The sequence below is a fragment of the Corylus avellana genome, chromosome 3 (assembly GCF_965113065.1).
Source record: "Corylus avellana chromosome 3, dhCorAvel1.hap1.2, whole genome shotgun sequence".
NCBI classification, from domain to species: Eukaryota; Viridiplantae; Streptophyta; class Magnoliopsida; order Fagales; family Betulaceae; genus Corylus; species Corylus avellana.
Genome location: NC_142492.1, coordinates 3,725,467 through 3,741,920, shown reverse-complemented (window position 1 = coordinate 3,741,920; position 16,454 = coordinate 3,725,467). Strand labels below are relative to the sequence as shown.

General features: G+C 36.0%; 1 protein-coding gene and 1 pseudogene across 2 annotated transcripts; both read left to right on the top strand.

The window, feature by feature from the left end:
* The first annotated feature begins 3,475 nt into the window (after nucleotides 1-3,475).
* LOC132174520 (G-type lectin S-receptor-like serine/threonine-protein kinase At4g27290) lies at nucleotides 3,476-6,980 on the top strand (annotated as a pseudogene).
* A 3,943-nt stretch (nucleotides 6,981-10,923) lies between these two features.
* On the top strand, nucleotides 10,924-15,064 carry LOC132173749 (G-type lectin S-receptor-like serine/threonine-protein kinase At4g27290). Of its 2 annotated transcripts, XM_059585341.2 has the most exons (7): nucleotides 10,929-12,256; nucleotides 12,724-12,858; nucleotides 12,982-13,115; nucleotides 13,652-13,862; nucleotides 13,965-14,202; nucleotides 14,284-14,434; nucleotides 14,627-15,064. In XM_059585341.2, exons 1-7 carry the CDS (start codon nucleotides 10,978-10,980, stop codon nucleotides 14,921-14,923), a joined length of 2,445 nt encoding a protein of 814 aa, XP_059441324.2. In that variant the 5' UTR covers nucleotides 10,929-10,977; the 3' UTR covers nucleotides 14,924-15,064. The 2 variants fall into 2 exon arrangements, with proteins under 2 accessions (XP_059441325.2, XP_059441324.2); XM_059585342.2 differs by lacking the exon at nucleotides 14,284-14,434 and having other exon boundaries at nucleotides 10,924-12,256; nucleotides 14,627-14,718.
* The last annotated feature ends 1,390 nt before the right edge of the window (nucleotides 15,065-16,454 follow it).

Genomic DNA, 16,454 nt, shown 5'->3' with positions numbered 1-16,454 from the left:
CTAAGAAAGTTTTCAGTTCCGGAGATGAAAATTGAGTGATTATTTATGTTTGGTTGCTTAGAAAATTTGGGAGAAGGGAATGAAACTATAGAGTAGGTTTATGTCTTAAGGGATAATTACCTGGCAAGAAGTAGCTGTGTCTAGATAAAGTGTTGCTGGAGCGGATATCACAATAAACAATACCATTACGATGATGTGGGAGACTGGATTTGTTGGTTGAACTATGAGAGAAAGTGCATGAGTGTAGAGAATTGCAAGAACATGGAAAATTATAGAATACATGGGAGCTAAATTTGGAGAAGTGGGAAGAAGCTTCTACAAAAGCATCAATAGTATCCATGGTAGAACTGAAGAAGTATGCTCTCTATTCATATAATGAGCCCGTGAGTAGTTGGTATTATAGGACCAGCTGTAAAGAGAGTTAAAATGCTTAATCTATTCACTACAAACAAAGACATGTAAAGAGCCTTTTTGGCAGATTGCACAATGCTGGAGAGATGAGAGATTCTTGCTCTGTAGCAGATTAACAACTAGAGGGGTTCGATTTGGAGGTTCTGTGATTTCTCACGTAGGAGAGCAGAAAGTTCAAGGACTAAAGGACCATGCTGCAGTAGAAGATTGGAATTTTTTTATTTTTATATATATTTATGCACGGAGGCTTGCTTCCTCTCAGACTCATTTTTGTTCCTTCACTTTCTGTTTATGGAAACCCAGATGAAATTGCAAAGTTGATTGGGTGGACAGGATATCCAGAATGATTATGATTGCTGATGTTTTTGGACATGAAGCATTTCACTGCATCTCACTTCCTTGATTCTGTGATTTATTCTTGATTTTCTTTGGCAAGTAAAACAGAGTTTTATGTGACAAACCAATATATGCCCCTTTTAAAGTTGTTCAAAGCTTCACTTCCGTTTGAGGCATTTCAAGTTGGCTTTGTTTTTTTGGTAAGTCTTTGACATGGTTTGATGTTGTAAGCTTGGTTTGCCTTCTACTGTTAATAAAGAAGCTATACAGAGTTGTGTAAGTGCAAGATTAACCGAAAAAGCCAAATCAAATCAGGTAAGTGATAGATATTGTAAGGAGCCAACAGTACTCCTAAAAAGAGATGAATCCTCGACTGGCTCTCCCTCAAATATAATGAGGGTATGAGATGAGGACATAGGCGATGAAAGTGGTTCAGCCTTTTAACATGTTCGTATGTTTGAGAAGATCCAAAATATAACAACGTTGAGAGAGCAATAATCCGTATTTGAGTTGTAAGACTTCGACGCCTAAGAAATAATTGAGTGAGCCAAGGTCCTTGACAACAACGTCATTTCGTAGCTGGTGAAGGAGATCATCAATGGCATTTGTATGTAACGACATGTGGCATTTCGTTAGTTTTGGCTAACGGAACCTAACGGAAGTACTAAGTTGGTCATTTCGCATAAGTCATGTACAATTTGTGATAGGATTTGAACTCCAGGTAGGAAAAAAAAAATTGTACAAAACTAGGTACTAAAAAAGTAATTAACCCTAATATATATAAGTATTTATAAGATAAACCCTACAGCTAAGTATTTGACTCTTACTTTTCTTAGGTTATCGCACCTTATCAAATTACATTAGATTTTGTCTCAACAACTTTATTATTAAGAGTCTTATCTCTTGAGTTTGAATAGGACTTATCTTGAGTTTGAGTAAGACTTGAATAGATGCTTATCTTCAGTCATAGCTTTAACAAATGAGAATGGTCTAAGAGCGTTCTTATATATCAACCTTGTCAAATTTTACTCACTAAAATAATTAAAAGTACAATTTTCTCTATTTTAACTACCCACTTTTTTAAAGCACTCATAGCAGTCTTATTATTTTAACTATCAATTTTTACTATTTCATTTAAATATTCTTTTTCAAAGACTTCTTCATTTATTTTTTATTTTTTAACTTTTTACGGTGGATAAGCTTTGGATTCCGTTGGTCCAATGAATGTGGTGGGACTCCACACCGCATGATTCAATCAAAGTAATCAAAGAAAACGGAAAGCAAGAAAACGAATGGTGTTTTAACGCCTCCATTGTTGGGAAGGTGAGAAGAGCCCAAGTCTTCACTTGTATGGAAATGAGTTAAAAAGAAAAATATGATAATTAAGATAAATAAATGATATTTAGTTTCGGTTACTTTCTGCTTGTCTTGTATGCTCACTCATAAGAGAAAATAATTGAAGTTTGGGTTTTGTTATGAATAATGAAGTGCGTAAAAGTTATAATTCAGTTGAATTATAACAAGATGATAGTAATTTGATTTTACAAAAATTGCCTCCAAGTTTTATATTTATTAGCCATTTTGATAAAAATTTCATTATGTTTTATGTTATTCATAACAAAAACATTAACAATCCAAAATACAAAACACCAAAAATATTTTCACATTTATGTCACATTAATAGATTTTTTTTTTTTTTTTTTTTTTTTAAAAAAAAATGAATGTGGTGGTCCTTGGAGGCTTTCCGTCATTTTTTTTTTTTTTCAATTGGCCCTTGGGAGGCCAACCACCCCCATGGCCCATGAGGTTGGTTTGGCCAGCCCCAATCCAGCCAGATGGGGTGGCCAGGCCATTTCCATGGCCAAAGGGGGTAGCAGCCACCCCTAAACCTTTTTTTTTAAAAAAAAAAAATTAATTAATTAATTAATTAAATATAAAATTTTTAATTTTTTTAATGTTTTTAATTCTTTAAAAAATAATTTTTATTTTTAATTAGATATATTAACACGTGTCAATTTCTTACTGTGCTGATGTGGCATTTCGTAAAATTTTAGATAGAATTTACATGGAGGTACCATCTCCATCTTTAGGCAAACAATAAATACCTTTTCTGATAAAATGTAAACTCCAAGAGTAAAAAATAAAGAAATTAAACTATATGGGTGTATAAGATATTTAACCTTATAATTTCTTATTCATTTGTAAGTAAACAGTACTCACTGACCATTTATTTTTAGTTAAAATTATGAGACTTAAAAAGAAAAATTTTAACCACTTTTACTAAATTGTTTCAATAAAATAACTAAAAAATAATTTTAATGAGACTGCCTAAAATGCTATAACCAGTCGATGGCGGCCACGTAAAATAGCAATGATACGAACAGACGTTACCCAACAAAAAGAAAGGACAAAAATCAGTTACTCTATTCAATCTTCGGGCACCATCACTGGCATGTTGGGCTTTCGATTCACATTACATATGGTCCCGTTTGCAAGTAACGTGATAGAACTTCCATGCAGTAGATGGTTGGTAGAATGAAAAAGCATTCCTTGGCCGCCCTTACCGACACTCTGAAATCTGAATTCCAATTTGTTGAAAAGCAGAATAGATTGAAGGGGAGTGTCCCGAAGAAACAGTGCGCTCTCAAGTCTTGACTTATGTGGATATACAGTATACATATATTACTTTCTTTCTCCGAGAAAGAAAAGATCAACCATTTGAAAATCAATGGGAGCCATTACCCATCTTTTCGTCTACTCTCTGTTCTTCTCTCTGTTTAGAATCTCCATTACACAAGACTCTATTACTCCAAGGCAGTCAATCACAGACGGTGGCACTACTTTAGTTTCAGCTGGCTCATCATTTCAATTGGGATTATTCAGCCCAGGTAATTCCAAAAGTCGATATCTGGGAATATGGTACACAACATCTCCAGGGACAGTTGTATGGGTAGCCAACAGAGAAGCTCCGCTTAGCGATCGCTTAGGAGTTTTAAAGGTCACTGACGATGGAATTCTAGTGCTTCTTAATAGCACGAGCGGTGTTGTTTGGTCATCAAATACATCAAGTACTGTAGAAAATCCAGTTGCGCAGCTGTTGGACACCGGAAATCTTGTTGTGAGAGATAGAAATGATGATGACTCAGAGAAGTTTGTGTGGCAGAGTTTTGACTATCCTTGTGACACACTCCTACCGGAAATGAAGCTTGGATGGAACTTAGTAACTGGTCTAGAGAGGGTTTTATCATCTTGGAAGAGCATGGATGATCCTGCTCAAGGTACGTTTTCAATACGGCTAGATCCTTGTGGGCTTCCGCAAATGTTTAATATGGAGGGAGATTCAATAAAGACTAGAGCAGGGTCATGGACCTAAATTAAGACCAAATCCAGTATTTGAGTATGAATTCGTGTTGAATGAGAAGGAGGTCAGTTACGGGTTCAAACTCCTTAACACTTCTGTTTTCTCAAGATTTGTGGTAATCCCATCAGGCGTTGCGCAACGATACGTATGGATAGATCGGACATTTACTTGGGAGCTCTTCTCTACATCCCAGGCAGATCAATGCGAAAATTATGGCTTATGCGGTGCATATGCTACCTGCAACATCAATGAGTCTCCTGTATGTTCATGCTTGGAAGGATTCTTTCCCAAGTCTCCAAAATATTGGGATTCGATAGATTGGTCTGATGGGTGTGTTCGAACAACTCCTTTGGAATGCAATGGCGGAGATGGATTCCTGAAGCGCACGGGGAGGAAATTGCCAGACACGTCTTCTTCCTGGTATAACAAGAGCATGAGCCTTAAGGAATGCGAAGGAATGTGTTTGAAAAACTGCTCATGCACAGCATATGCAAGTTTAGATGTTAGGGGAGGAGGAAGCGGCTGCGTGCTTTGGTTTGGTAGCCTAATTGATATAAGCGAATACTCCGACTCCGAGGGTGGGCAAGATCTCTATATAAGGATGGCCACATCAGAACTCGGTATCGTTTCACTTTCTCTTTGGATTTTTCTGAAATTTTTTTCTTATATTTTAAAGAAGACACGGAAAACTATGTAGTCGGCTTTCATACAACCACTAGACAAATTTTAATGCTTGGAAAACTAGGAGGTGGGGGTGTTGAGATCAACTGCTTCATCCCCTTTATTTGCACACATTTCCTCTTCTAGAGTATTGGCGAAAAGAGTTATTCTCAATGATACCTGACTCTGTTTTGATCTTTCAGAACAACTTAAGAAAAAGTGGCGCTCTGGTGAGAAGAAACTAGTAGCAATTATAGTCAGCTTAGCATTACTAGTCGTGGGAATGATAATAGTTGCACTCGTCTCATACATATGGAAGAAGAAACTCAAAACCCAAGGTAGAAACTCAAAACCCAAATATGCCTTTCACAAAGAACATATTTTGGGGTAAGTATTTTGCTTTGGATAAAAGAACTATTAGAGATTTTTTTAGGCCCATGCATCTCTTGTTATTTTAGGAACAACAAAAATAAATCATGGGAAGGAAGATATGGAGTTCCGATGCTTGATCTGTCAGCCATAGCTAATGCAACCGATGATTTTTCAAACAACAAGAAGCTCGGAGAAGGTGGCTTTGGACCCGTGTACAAGGTAAATAACAACATAAATCGAAGAGCTATATTTTTCATTTTTAGGGCGATGTCGTGCGTTACTATTGAAACATGCGCTATATAACAACATACGTGCATTACTATCAAAATGACGTCGCGCTACTCGGCGACATTGTTTCTACAGTTGTTATCGTCACTAGGGTGACGTCGTTTCACTGTTGAAACGACACCTCTCAAAAAGAGGTATCGTTTGCACAGTAACGACACCATTGTCGCATCATTGCACTGTTCAAACGACACCTCTTTTTGTGAGGTGTCGTTTGCAACGTGAAGGGATACAGGTTAGTGTTGTTTTAACAAAATGACACTGCCCGGCGTCACCATCCTTAGTATTTTTTGTATTGTCCAAGTTAAACATGCTACATTATTAATTTCAGGGTAAATTGCCAGACGGAAGAGATATAGCTGTGAAGAGGCTTTCAAAGAATTCTAGACAAGGGTTGAATGAGTTCAAAAATGAAGATATTTTGATTACCAAACTTCAACATCGTAATCTTGTGAAGCTTCTTGGTTATTGCATTCAAGAAAATGAAAATATGTTAATCTATGAATACATGCCCAACAAAAGCTTAGACTCCTTTATTTTTGGTTTGAACCTCGACCTTGACTTGATTCAAAGCATTCATGTTTAGTCTTATCCTCTTTTATTAATGAAATTGTTTACTAAGAATGTAGCCAGGTATGTGCTAACATGAATATGAAATTGGACAGATCAAGCAAAGAGTAAAGTGCTAGATTGGCATAAACGTATCAACATTATCCGTGGTGTTGCTAAAGGGCTTCTCTATCTTCATGAAGACTCTAGACTGAGAATTATCCACAGAGATCTAAAAGCTAGTAATATCATTTTAGATAACAATATGAATCCAAAAATTTCGGACTTTGGCTTGGCTAAATCATTTGGGGGAGATCAAGTTGACTCTGAGACTAATAGAATTATTGGAACATAGTAAGTATGCTTAAACTCAATTAATAGGTTAAGTTTAGTTGTTTTTTAACTTAGTTTTTCTTTGTAATGGTATTTTGCAATGGTTATGTGTCTCCAAAGTATATGGTGCATGGACGGTACTCGGAAAAATTTGATGTGTTTAGCTTTGGAGTTTTAGTATTAGAGATATTGAGTAGAAATAAGAATAGAGGATTTTGTCACCCAGACCACCACCTTAATCTTCTTGGACATGTAAGTATTAACAATGCAGTTATTGATAGTAGAGAGCCCCTATTATTCTAATGTTCTTTTAGTTAAGAGCCAATATAAATGGAGTCTGACTAACAAAAATTTTATTTTAAATTTCTTTCAGGCATGGAACCTTTGGATTGAAGACAGGTCAATGGAACTTATTGATGAATTGGTAGATAACTTGTGCACTCTATCTAGTGTATTACGACACATTCAGGTGGGTCTGTTATGTGTGCAACGAAGACCAAAAGATAGACCAAACATGTCGTCTGTTGTTCAAATGTTGAGCAGTGAGAATTTATTGCCTAAGCCAAAACAACCAGGTTTCTTTTCAGATTCACCTAAAGCAGATTCTTCATATGGGAAGCATAGAACTTGTTCAGCTAACGCAATCACCAATACTTTGTTTGAAGGACGATAAAGTATGTCACTTGAGAGCAAAAGCAATGAGTTTTTTTTTTTTTTTTTAATACGAATTTATGTAATCTTGATTTCAGCATATTTAGCTAAACAAAAAAGGTCTGGAAGCTGCTACTCTTTGGGACAGAAGGGTCAAAAAGATAAAGACTGCTAGCTTTTAGATCTCTATGGATAATTCCCAATCTGCATTCTTGTTGAATATAAATTATCCCCCAAGCAATCCTTTCTTCTTCTTGAATGCAACATCCTAAAATCTTCACAAGGTTTCTATGCTGAAGTTTGGCAATGCTATTTCTTGCCCCTCTTCTAAAAATGCCCTGAATATATATCAATCACAAATGCTCAGGAATAAGGGATGTCATGCTCGTATTCATGTTTGTTCTATGCATGCATTCATACTTATAAATGGCTGAAGGAGTTCTCTCTGTAGAAAAGACTCATCCCTCCACCTGGATGACTTTATAAACAACAAAACTGAGCCCTTTTGAAAGCAGAGACCCATATCAAGAAGTAATTTTACCCAATGATCCCCGCACTGATTAATGCAAGGCATAATAAAAGAAGCAGAAACATCCTAGATTGGGGTAGCTGTTGTAAGACCTGTCATCTTTTCTTTTACTAAATTTTTCACTGATCAAATAGGTTTTGGTTTTTTTTTCTTACTAAAAAATCTGTTACCTTCTCTTTTCTGCTTCCTTTTCAAGACAAATAACAAGAAGCATAGGCCTAGGGGGACCGTTCCAAAAGATAATACAGAGATAACAATGGGAATAATGCTAGAAGTCACTCTTATGACCCTCCAAGAATAATGTGACTTTTAAAATTATCATGGGACTTGTGATTAATTACTATTAAATTTTGATCAAGTGGTAATTTTAAAAGTCACTTCATTTTTAGATGAATACAAGAGTGATACAAAAGGGACTTTTAGAATTACTCGGTCCTTACTCATTTTTTTCCATTTTGAGGTTCCATACGCTACTGTCTGCAATCATGAACCCTGCCAGCATTAGCATTATGAAATATATTTGTCTAAAATAATTTTATCAATTATTAAATATGTAAGTGGCACTACTTCATAGCTGTGAGGAAGGCAAGGGCCACAGACCAATGAACCTCTTTTGTCCTCCTTTCAGCCTCCTTCTAGTGCTTGGCGTGCGGTCAATGTTGATACAGAAACAATCAATCGTTTCTATTCCATGAAGTCTATGCTTGAAGGTGATAGATTCCCTCCAATCACGATTTTTAAATGGATCCTTAATAAATGTCCTACATCCATTCTCTAAAATTGACTATCAAGAACATACAAAAAGAAATAAAAAAAATAAAAAAAATTGATGTGAAGAGGATTTCAAAGAATTCTAGACAATGACAGAACGAGTTGAAAAATGAAATTATTTTGATTGCTAAACTTCAACATCGTAATCTTGTGACCCTTCTTGGTTGTTGCATTCAAGAAAATAAAAGCATATTAGTCTATGAATACGTACATGTCCAACAGAAACTTGGACTCCTTTATTTTTGGTTTGAACCTTGTCCTTGTCTTGATTCAAAGCATTCATGTTTAATCTTATCCTCTTTCATTAATGAAATTGTTTTTTGAGAATTTAGAATGCTCTAACATGAATGTGAAATTGGACAGATCAACCAAATAGTAAATTACTAGATTGGCATAAGTGCATCAACATTATTCATGGTATGGTCATGAATCACAGTGTGTCATGTAAGTTTAGGATTACATGGTTCTTCCTACAATTTATACAGCAACATTTCTTTAAATGGATGCAGTCATTTGTTGTGCTTGATTTTTTCTAAACTATCATTCTATTTATTGATTTTTTCTACCTTCAACACCAGCTTCTATGTTCAGTGGATGGTTTGTAGATTCAGGGGTACAATTATATTGACAAAGTAGTGTTTAGTTCTGATTGATGTTCAATATTTAAATTGCTAAAGTGTTAATTTGAAAGTCTAAGAGCATATTTGTGATTGTGTTTGAGAAATATAACTTTTAAGTCAAAAAGTGTCTTTTTGGCAAAAGCTAATTTTTAAGCTTTCGTCAAAAGTGTTTTTTGGCAATTTTTAAGCTTTTTAAACCCTTAAAAACGCTTTCAATTTTTTTAACCAAACGTGTATTTTTTTTTCAAACAGATTTTTTTAGTGTTAAACGCACTTTTAAGTCCCTCAAACGCACATCCAAACCGGCACTTAATGATGTTTTAAAAAAATCTAATTGATTGCTATTTTCATCTTACACCTTAATTTATTTCCTATACTTTTTTCTTTTCCAATATTATTATTCTATTTTTTAAAAAGAAAAATTCACAAGATGTCTCCCTGAAAATATCTTTGAATTTAAATCATAATTTTTTAAAAAAATAACCGCGCATGACGGGGGTTATATGCTAGTTTATGTAATAATGGGTTCAGCTTATTTAGCTGAATAAAAAGTGTGGAAGCTGCATGCTACTCTTTAGGACAGAAGGGGCAAAAAGACAAATAGCTAAGTATTTGACTCTTACTTTTACTCTTAGGTTGTCGCACCTTATCAAATTACATTAGATTTTATCTCAACAACTTTATTATTAAGAGTCTTATCTCTTGAGTTTGAATAGGACATATCTTGAGTTTGAGTAAGACTTGAATAGTTGCTTATCTTCATTCGTCGCATCAACAAATGGGAATGGTCTAAGTGTACCAGGCCTTAGTCTCACCAAATTTTACTTATCAAAATAACTAAAAGTATAATTTTTTCTATTTTAACTACCAACTTTTTTAAAGCACTCCCATCATACTTACTATTTTAAATATCAACTTTCACTATTCTATTTAAATATTCTTTTTCAAAGACTTCTTTAATTATTTTTTAACTTTTTTCAAAAAATAGAGAATGAGAGAAAAAATTTATATTATTTCTTAATCATTTGGTGAGTGAATAGTACTCACTATCTTTAATAAGTAAGTACTGTTCACTCACCATTTATTTTGGGTTAAAATGGTGAGGCTGAAAATGGAATATTTTAACCAGTTTCACCGAATTGCTTCACTAAAATAATCAAAAAATAGTTTTGGTGAGACTACAAAAAATGCTATAAAGAGTAGAAGGCGGCTACGTAAGATAAAACGCCCTGTGTTGAGCGAGATCTCCATTTGATGCTCAAATAAGGTATTTGAGAAAAGTGTATGTATTCTCTATATGGATTGTGACCTATTTATAGGCTGACAGGTTTATTCGGATTAGAACTCCTTCGATCTTATCCAAGCCTTGTAGCGTTGTTTGAATTAAGAGTAGTGGTTGTATGCGAACTCTAACACTATCCTTATGATGTTGGATAATCATGATAGGAGTCCCTAACTCAATGGGAGTCAACCATTGAATACCAGGGAGTTGATTCGGCAATTGGGCTTGAATATAGGAATAAGATAATCCCCTGGCGATTAAGAGATTTGACAGCCTCGGGAGATCTATCCTTGGGTGACGGATCCTCAGGTAACCGGGCCTTGGTAATACATTTCTTCTTCCCACTGCCAACTCTAGTGGGCTGGACCTTCATTAACTATGGATTAAAGCTTATGAGGACTTAGCCCATTGCTTTGTTACCATGCTATGGGTCTTCGGCTTACCGTGCCAGAACCATAAGTTTATTTTCCCAACATCACCCAACGAAAAAGAAATGACCAAAATCAGTTACTTTTTTCAAGTCATCACATAACTTACAAAAAGAAAAAAGGAAAAAACAAAGTCATCACATAGGCCCCGTTTGCAAGTAACGTGATAGGACTTCCATCCATTAGAAAATCAACGGAGGCATTTATTGACACTCCAGAATTCAAACTTGTTGAAAAGGAAATAAATAGATTGAAGGGAAGTGTCCTGAAGAAGACACTCCTTAATGCGCTCTGCTTAAGTCTTGACTTGTATGGAATCTATGGATATACTATACCACATACATATATTACTTTCTCCGACTAAGAAAAGATCAACCATTAGAAAATGAATGGATGCCATTACCCATCTTTTCGTCTATTCTATCTTCTTCTCTCTGTTTAGAATCTCCATTACACAAAACTCTATTACTCCAAGTCAGTCAATCAGAGACGGTGGCACTACTTTAGTTTCAGCTGACGGATCATTCCAGTTGGGATTCTTCAGCCCAGGTAACTCCAATAGTCGATATGTGGGAATTTGGTACACAGTATCTTCGGAGACAGTTGTGTGGGTAGCCAACAGAGAAGCTTCGCTTAGCGATCACTCGGGAGTTTTAAAGGTCACTGATGGTGGAATTCTTGTGCTTCTTAATAGCACGAGTGGTGTTGTTTGGTCATCTAATACATCAAGAACCGTAGAAAATCCAGTTGCGCAGCTCTTGGACACCGGAAATCTTGTTTTGAAAGATAGAAACGATGATGACCCAGAGAAGTTTTTGTGGCAGAGTTTTGATTATCCTTGTGACACGCTCCTACCAGAAATGAAGCTTGGATGGAACTTAGTAACTGGTCTAGAGAGGTTTTTATCATCTTGGAAGAGCACGGAAGATCCTGCTCAAGGTGAGTATTCTGTACGGATAGATCTTCGTGGGTATCCACAGTCCGTTAGTATGGAGGGAGATTCAATAAAGACTAGACCAGGGTCGTGGAATGGCCTTCGTTTTACGGGATATCCTCAATTAAGACCCAATCCAGTATTTGAGTATGAATTCGTGTTGAATGAGAAGGAGGTCTATTACGAGTACAAGCTCCATAACACTTCCGTCTTCTCAAGATTACGGGTAAACCCATCAGGCGTTCCGCAACGATTCAATTGGGTGGATCGAACACAGAGTTGGGAACTTTTCTTTACATCCCATACAATTGAGTGCGACAATTATGGTTTATGCGGTGGATATGCTACCTGCAACACCAATAAGTCTCCTGTATGTGCATGCTTGGAAGGATTCCTACCCAAGTCTCCAAAAAATTGGGATTCAGTACTCGATTGGTCTGATGGGTGTGTTCGAAGGACTCCTTTGGAATGCAATGGCAGAGATGGATTCCTGAAGCGCACGAGGTTGAAATTGCCGGACACATCTTCTTCATGGTATAACAAGAGCATGAGCCTCAAGGAATGCGAAGGAATGTGTTTGAAAAACTGCAACTGCACAGCATATACAAGTTTAGATGTCAGGGGAGGAGGAAGCGGCTGCGTGCTTTGGTTTGGTAGCCTAATTGATATAAGCGAATACTCCAACTCCGAGTCTGGGCAAGACCTCTATATAAGGATGGCTACTTCAGAACTTGGTACCGTTTCACTTTTTCTCTTTGGATTTTCCTGAATTTGTTTTTCTTATATTTTAAATAAGACATGGAAAACTATGTCGTCGGCTTTCTACCGGCGGTACACTTTTTACATGTTTGTATATTTTATGAGGTGGAGGGGACGATATACCATTAATTAAATGATTAAGTTTATAATTTTTTACATGTAAAGTTTTTGGATAAATAGTAATTTAAAGTGGTACCAAAGCAAAACTCATGAATTGAAATCCTGATTATATTGTGTACTTTCAATAAGTATTGAGCCATATAAAACTTGCTTAATAAGCTGATCATACAACCACTAGACAAATTGTAATGCTTGGAAACTTGGAAGTGGGGGTGTTGAGATCAACTGCTTCATCCACTTTATTTGCACACATTTCCCAGTGTAGATGGGCAAAAAGAGTTATATATTCTCAATGATATCTAATTCTGTTTTGGTCTTTCAGAATATCTTGAGAAAAAAAGGCGCTCCGCTGAGATAAAACTAGTAGCAATTATAGTCAGCTCAACATTACTATTCGTGGGAATGACAATAGTAGCACTAGTCTCATGCATATGGAAGAAGAAACTCAAAACCCAAGGTAGAAACTCAAAACCCAAATATGCCTTTCACGAAGAACATATTTGGGGGTAAGTATTTCACTTTGGATAAAAGAACTATCAAAGATTTTTTTTTCATGCCCATGCATCTCTTGCTATTTTAGGAACAACAAAAATAAGCCACGGGAAGGAAGATATGGAGTTACCGATGTTTGATCTAGCAGCCATAGCTAATGCAACAGATAATTTTTCAAACAACAAGAAGCTGGGAGAAGGTGGCTTCGGACCTGTGTACAAGGTAAATAACAACATAAATCGAAGAGCTATATTTTTCATTTTCCAGGCGACGTCGTGTGTTACTATTGAAAGATACGCTATATAACAACATACATGCGTTACTATTAAAATGACATTACCCAGTAGGGCGACGTTGTTTCTACAGTGGTTGGTGTCATTGGGGTGAAGTCATTCCACTGTTGAAACGAAACCTCTCAAAATGAGGTGTCATTTGCACAGTAACAACACCATCTATGGCGTCGTTGCACTGTTCAAATGATGCCTCTTTTTGAGAGGTGTCGTTTGCACAGTGAAGGGACGCCTGTTAGTGTTGTTTTGTTAAAACGACACCTTTCAAAAAAAGGTGTCGTTTGCACAGTAATGACACCATTTGTGGCGTCATTGCATTGTTCAAACGATATATCTTCTTGAGAGGTGTCATTTGCACATTGAAGGGGCGCCTGTTAGTGTCGTTTTGTTAAAACGACACTAAGCCATGCATTGCCATCCTTAGTGTTTTTTGTAGTGTCCAAGTTATTCACACTCTTTCATTTTCAGGGTAACTTGCCAGATGGAAGAGATATAGCTGTAAAGAGGCTCTCAAAGAATTCTAAACAAGGATTGAACGAGTTGAAAAATGAAGTTATTTTGATTGCAAAACTTCAACATCGTAATCTTGTGAAGCTTCTTGGTTGTTGCATTCAAGAGAATGAGAACATGTTAATCTATGAATATATGCCCAACAAAAGCGTGGACTTCTTTATTTTTGGTTTGAACCTTGACCTTGACTTGATTTAGAGCATTCATGTTTAGACTTATCCTCTTTAATTAATGAAATTGATTGTACTAACATGAGTGTGAAATTGCACAGATCAAGCAAAGAGTAAATTACTAGATTGGCATAAGCGCATTAACATTATTCGTGGTGTTGCTAAAGGGCTCCTCTATCTTCATGAAGACTCTAGATTGCGAATTATTCATAGAGATCTCAAAGCTAGCAATATCCTTCTTGATAACAATATGAATGCAAAAATTTCAGACTTTGGCCTTGCTAAATCATTCGGGGGAGATCAAATTGATTCTGAGACCAATAGGATTATTGGAACATAGTAAGTATGCTTAAACTTCTTTTATAGGTTAAGTTCAACTATTTTTTTTTAACTTCTTTTCTTTACAATGATATTTGGCAGTGGATATATGTCTCCCGAGTATGCAGTGCATGGACAGTATTCAATAAAATCTGATGTATTTAGCTTTGGAGTTTTAGTATTAGAGATATTGAGTGGAAAGAAGAACAGGGGATTTTGTCACCCAAACCACCACCTTAATCTTCTTGGACATGTAAGCTCAAAAGAGTGACATATCCTACTAATTTACTTTCTCTTTTTTAGGGAAACTTCTTACTAATAATGTGGTTCTTGACAGTACATAGGGTCTTATGATGCTGTGTTATTATGATGCTTTTTTAATTGTCATAGGCAATTTGAAGACATGCAGCCTGACCCATTAAAATTTGGCTTTCATTTCTTTCAGGCATGGAAACTATGGATTGAAGACAAGCCAATGGAACTGATCGATGAATTGGTAGGTAACTCTTGCACTCTATCTAGTGTATTACGACACATTCATGTGGGTTTGTTATGTGTGCAACAAAGACCGGAAGATAGACCAAACATGTCGTCTGTTGTTCAAATGTTGACCAGTGAGAGTTTATTGCCCAAGCCGAAACAGCCAGGTTTCTTTATGGATTCACCTACAACAGATTTTTCTGGCAAGCATGGCACTAGTTCAGCTAACGAAATCTCCAATACAGTGTTTGAAGCACGATAATGTCGTCTCTTGGCTTTCTTTTATAGACTGATGCCTTGTCTGCTGCATATCTTACTAGTATTCAATTAAAAACTCTATAGCCACTTTATAACTCTTTTGTACTGAAAGTTAAATGCCTAAAACATTTAGCATTATTACTGTTGTTTTTTACTGGCAATAGCAATAAAAGTAATTATTAAAGCACTAGAATAGATGTATAAAGAAATTTAAAATAATTTTTTTCTTGTCTTTACGCATATACTCTAACGAGCCTTAAGCAATGTAATGGTTAGTCCATTGTTTGAAATTCTAACTTGCTTGCTTGATGAAGAATCTATTTCTGCAGAAAGCTTTGGGTGAAGTACATTGCTGGTTTTCTTTTTTCTTTTTTCTTCCTTTTTATTTATTTATTTTATTGTTGGGTGCATTTGTTGTTCCTGCTAGTTGTATATTTGGTTGCTTAGAAAATTTGGGAGAAGGGAATAAACTATAGAGTAGCTTTCTGTCTTAAGGGATAATTACCTGGAAAGAAGTAGCTGTGTCTAGATAAAGTGTTGTTGGAGCGGATATCACAATAAACAACACCCATTACGGTGATGTGGGAGACTGGATTTGTTGGTTGAGCAATGAGGGAAAGTGGACGAGTATAGAGATATGCAAGAACAAGGAAAATTGTAGAATCCATGGGAGCTAGATTTGGAGAAGTGGGAAGAATCTTCTACAAAAGCATCCATAGTTATAGCTATTGATTGCACAATGCGTAATCTATTCACCAACTGTAATCAGAGAGTTAAAATGCTTAATCACACTACAAACTAAGACATGTGAGGAGCCTTTTTGGCAGATTGCACAATGCTGGATAGATGAGAGATCATTGCTCTGTAGCAGATTGAAAACTAGTCGGGTTCGATTTGGAGGTTCTGTGATTTTTCACGTAGGAAAACAGAAAGTTCAAGGACTGAAGGACCATGTTGCAGTACAAGATTGGAATTTTTTTATTTCTATGCATATTTATGCAGGGAGGCTTGCTTCCTCTCATACTCATTTTTGTTCCTTCACTTTCTGTTTATGAAAACCCAGATGAAATTGCAAAGTTGATTGAGTGGATAGTGTTGTGCACGAAATTAAAATATAGGATTCCAAAAAAGCAGAAAAGAATATAATAGAAATAGATCAATCACGCATGACATCAAGATTTAAGTGGTTCGGCTTGACAAGCCTATATCCATTGACGGAGTCGAGCCAGAGAAAATTCATTAACAAAAAGATGGAGTACAAAGATAACATGGAGAAAATCACTCAAAACCCAAAGCCCCAATACACCAAAATCTCACTCTCACACAAAAGAGAAAAATATAGAAAGAGATAAAAATTTGACAAAAAAAACTCTCTTCTTCTCTAAGTGCCACAAGGCACAACAAAGTGAAAAAACCCTAATGAGATATGTGGCTTTTAATTTTTCTTCTAATTCGCTATGTTGCAAAGCCTCTCTTTTATAGTTAGCAAAGTTGGTTTAGTTCTCCTAAAATGAAAAGTATTGCAAATCCAAAAC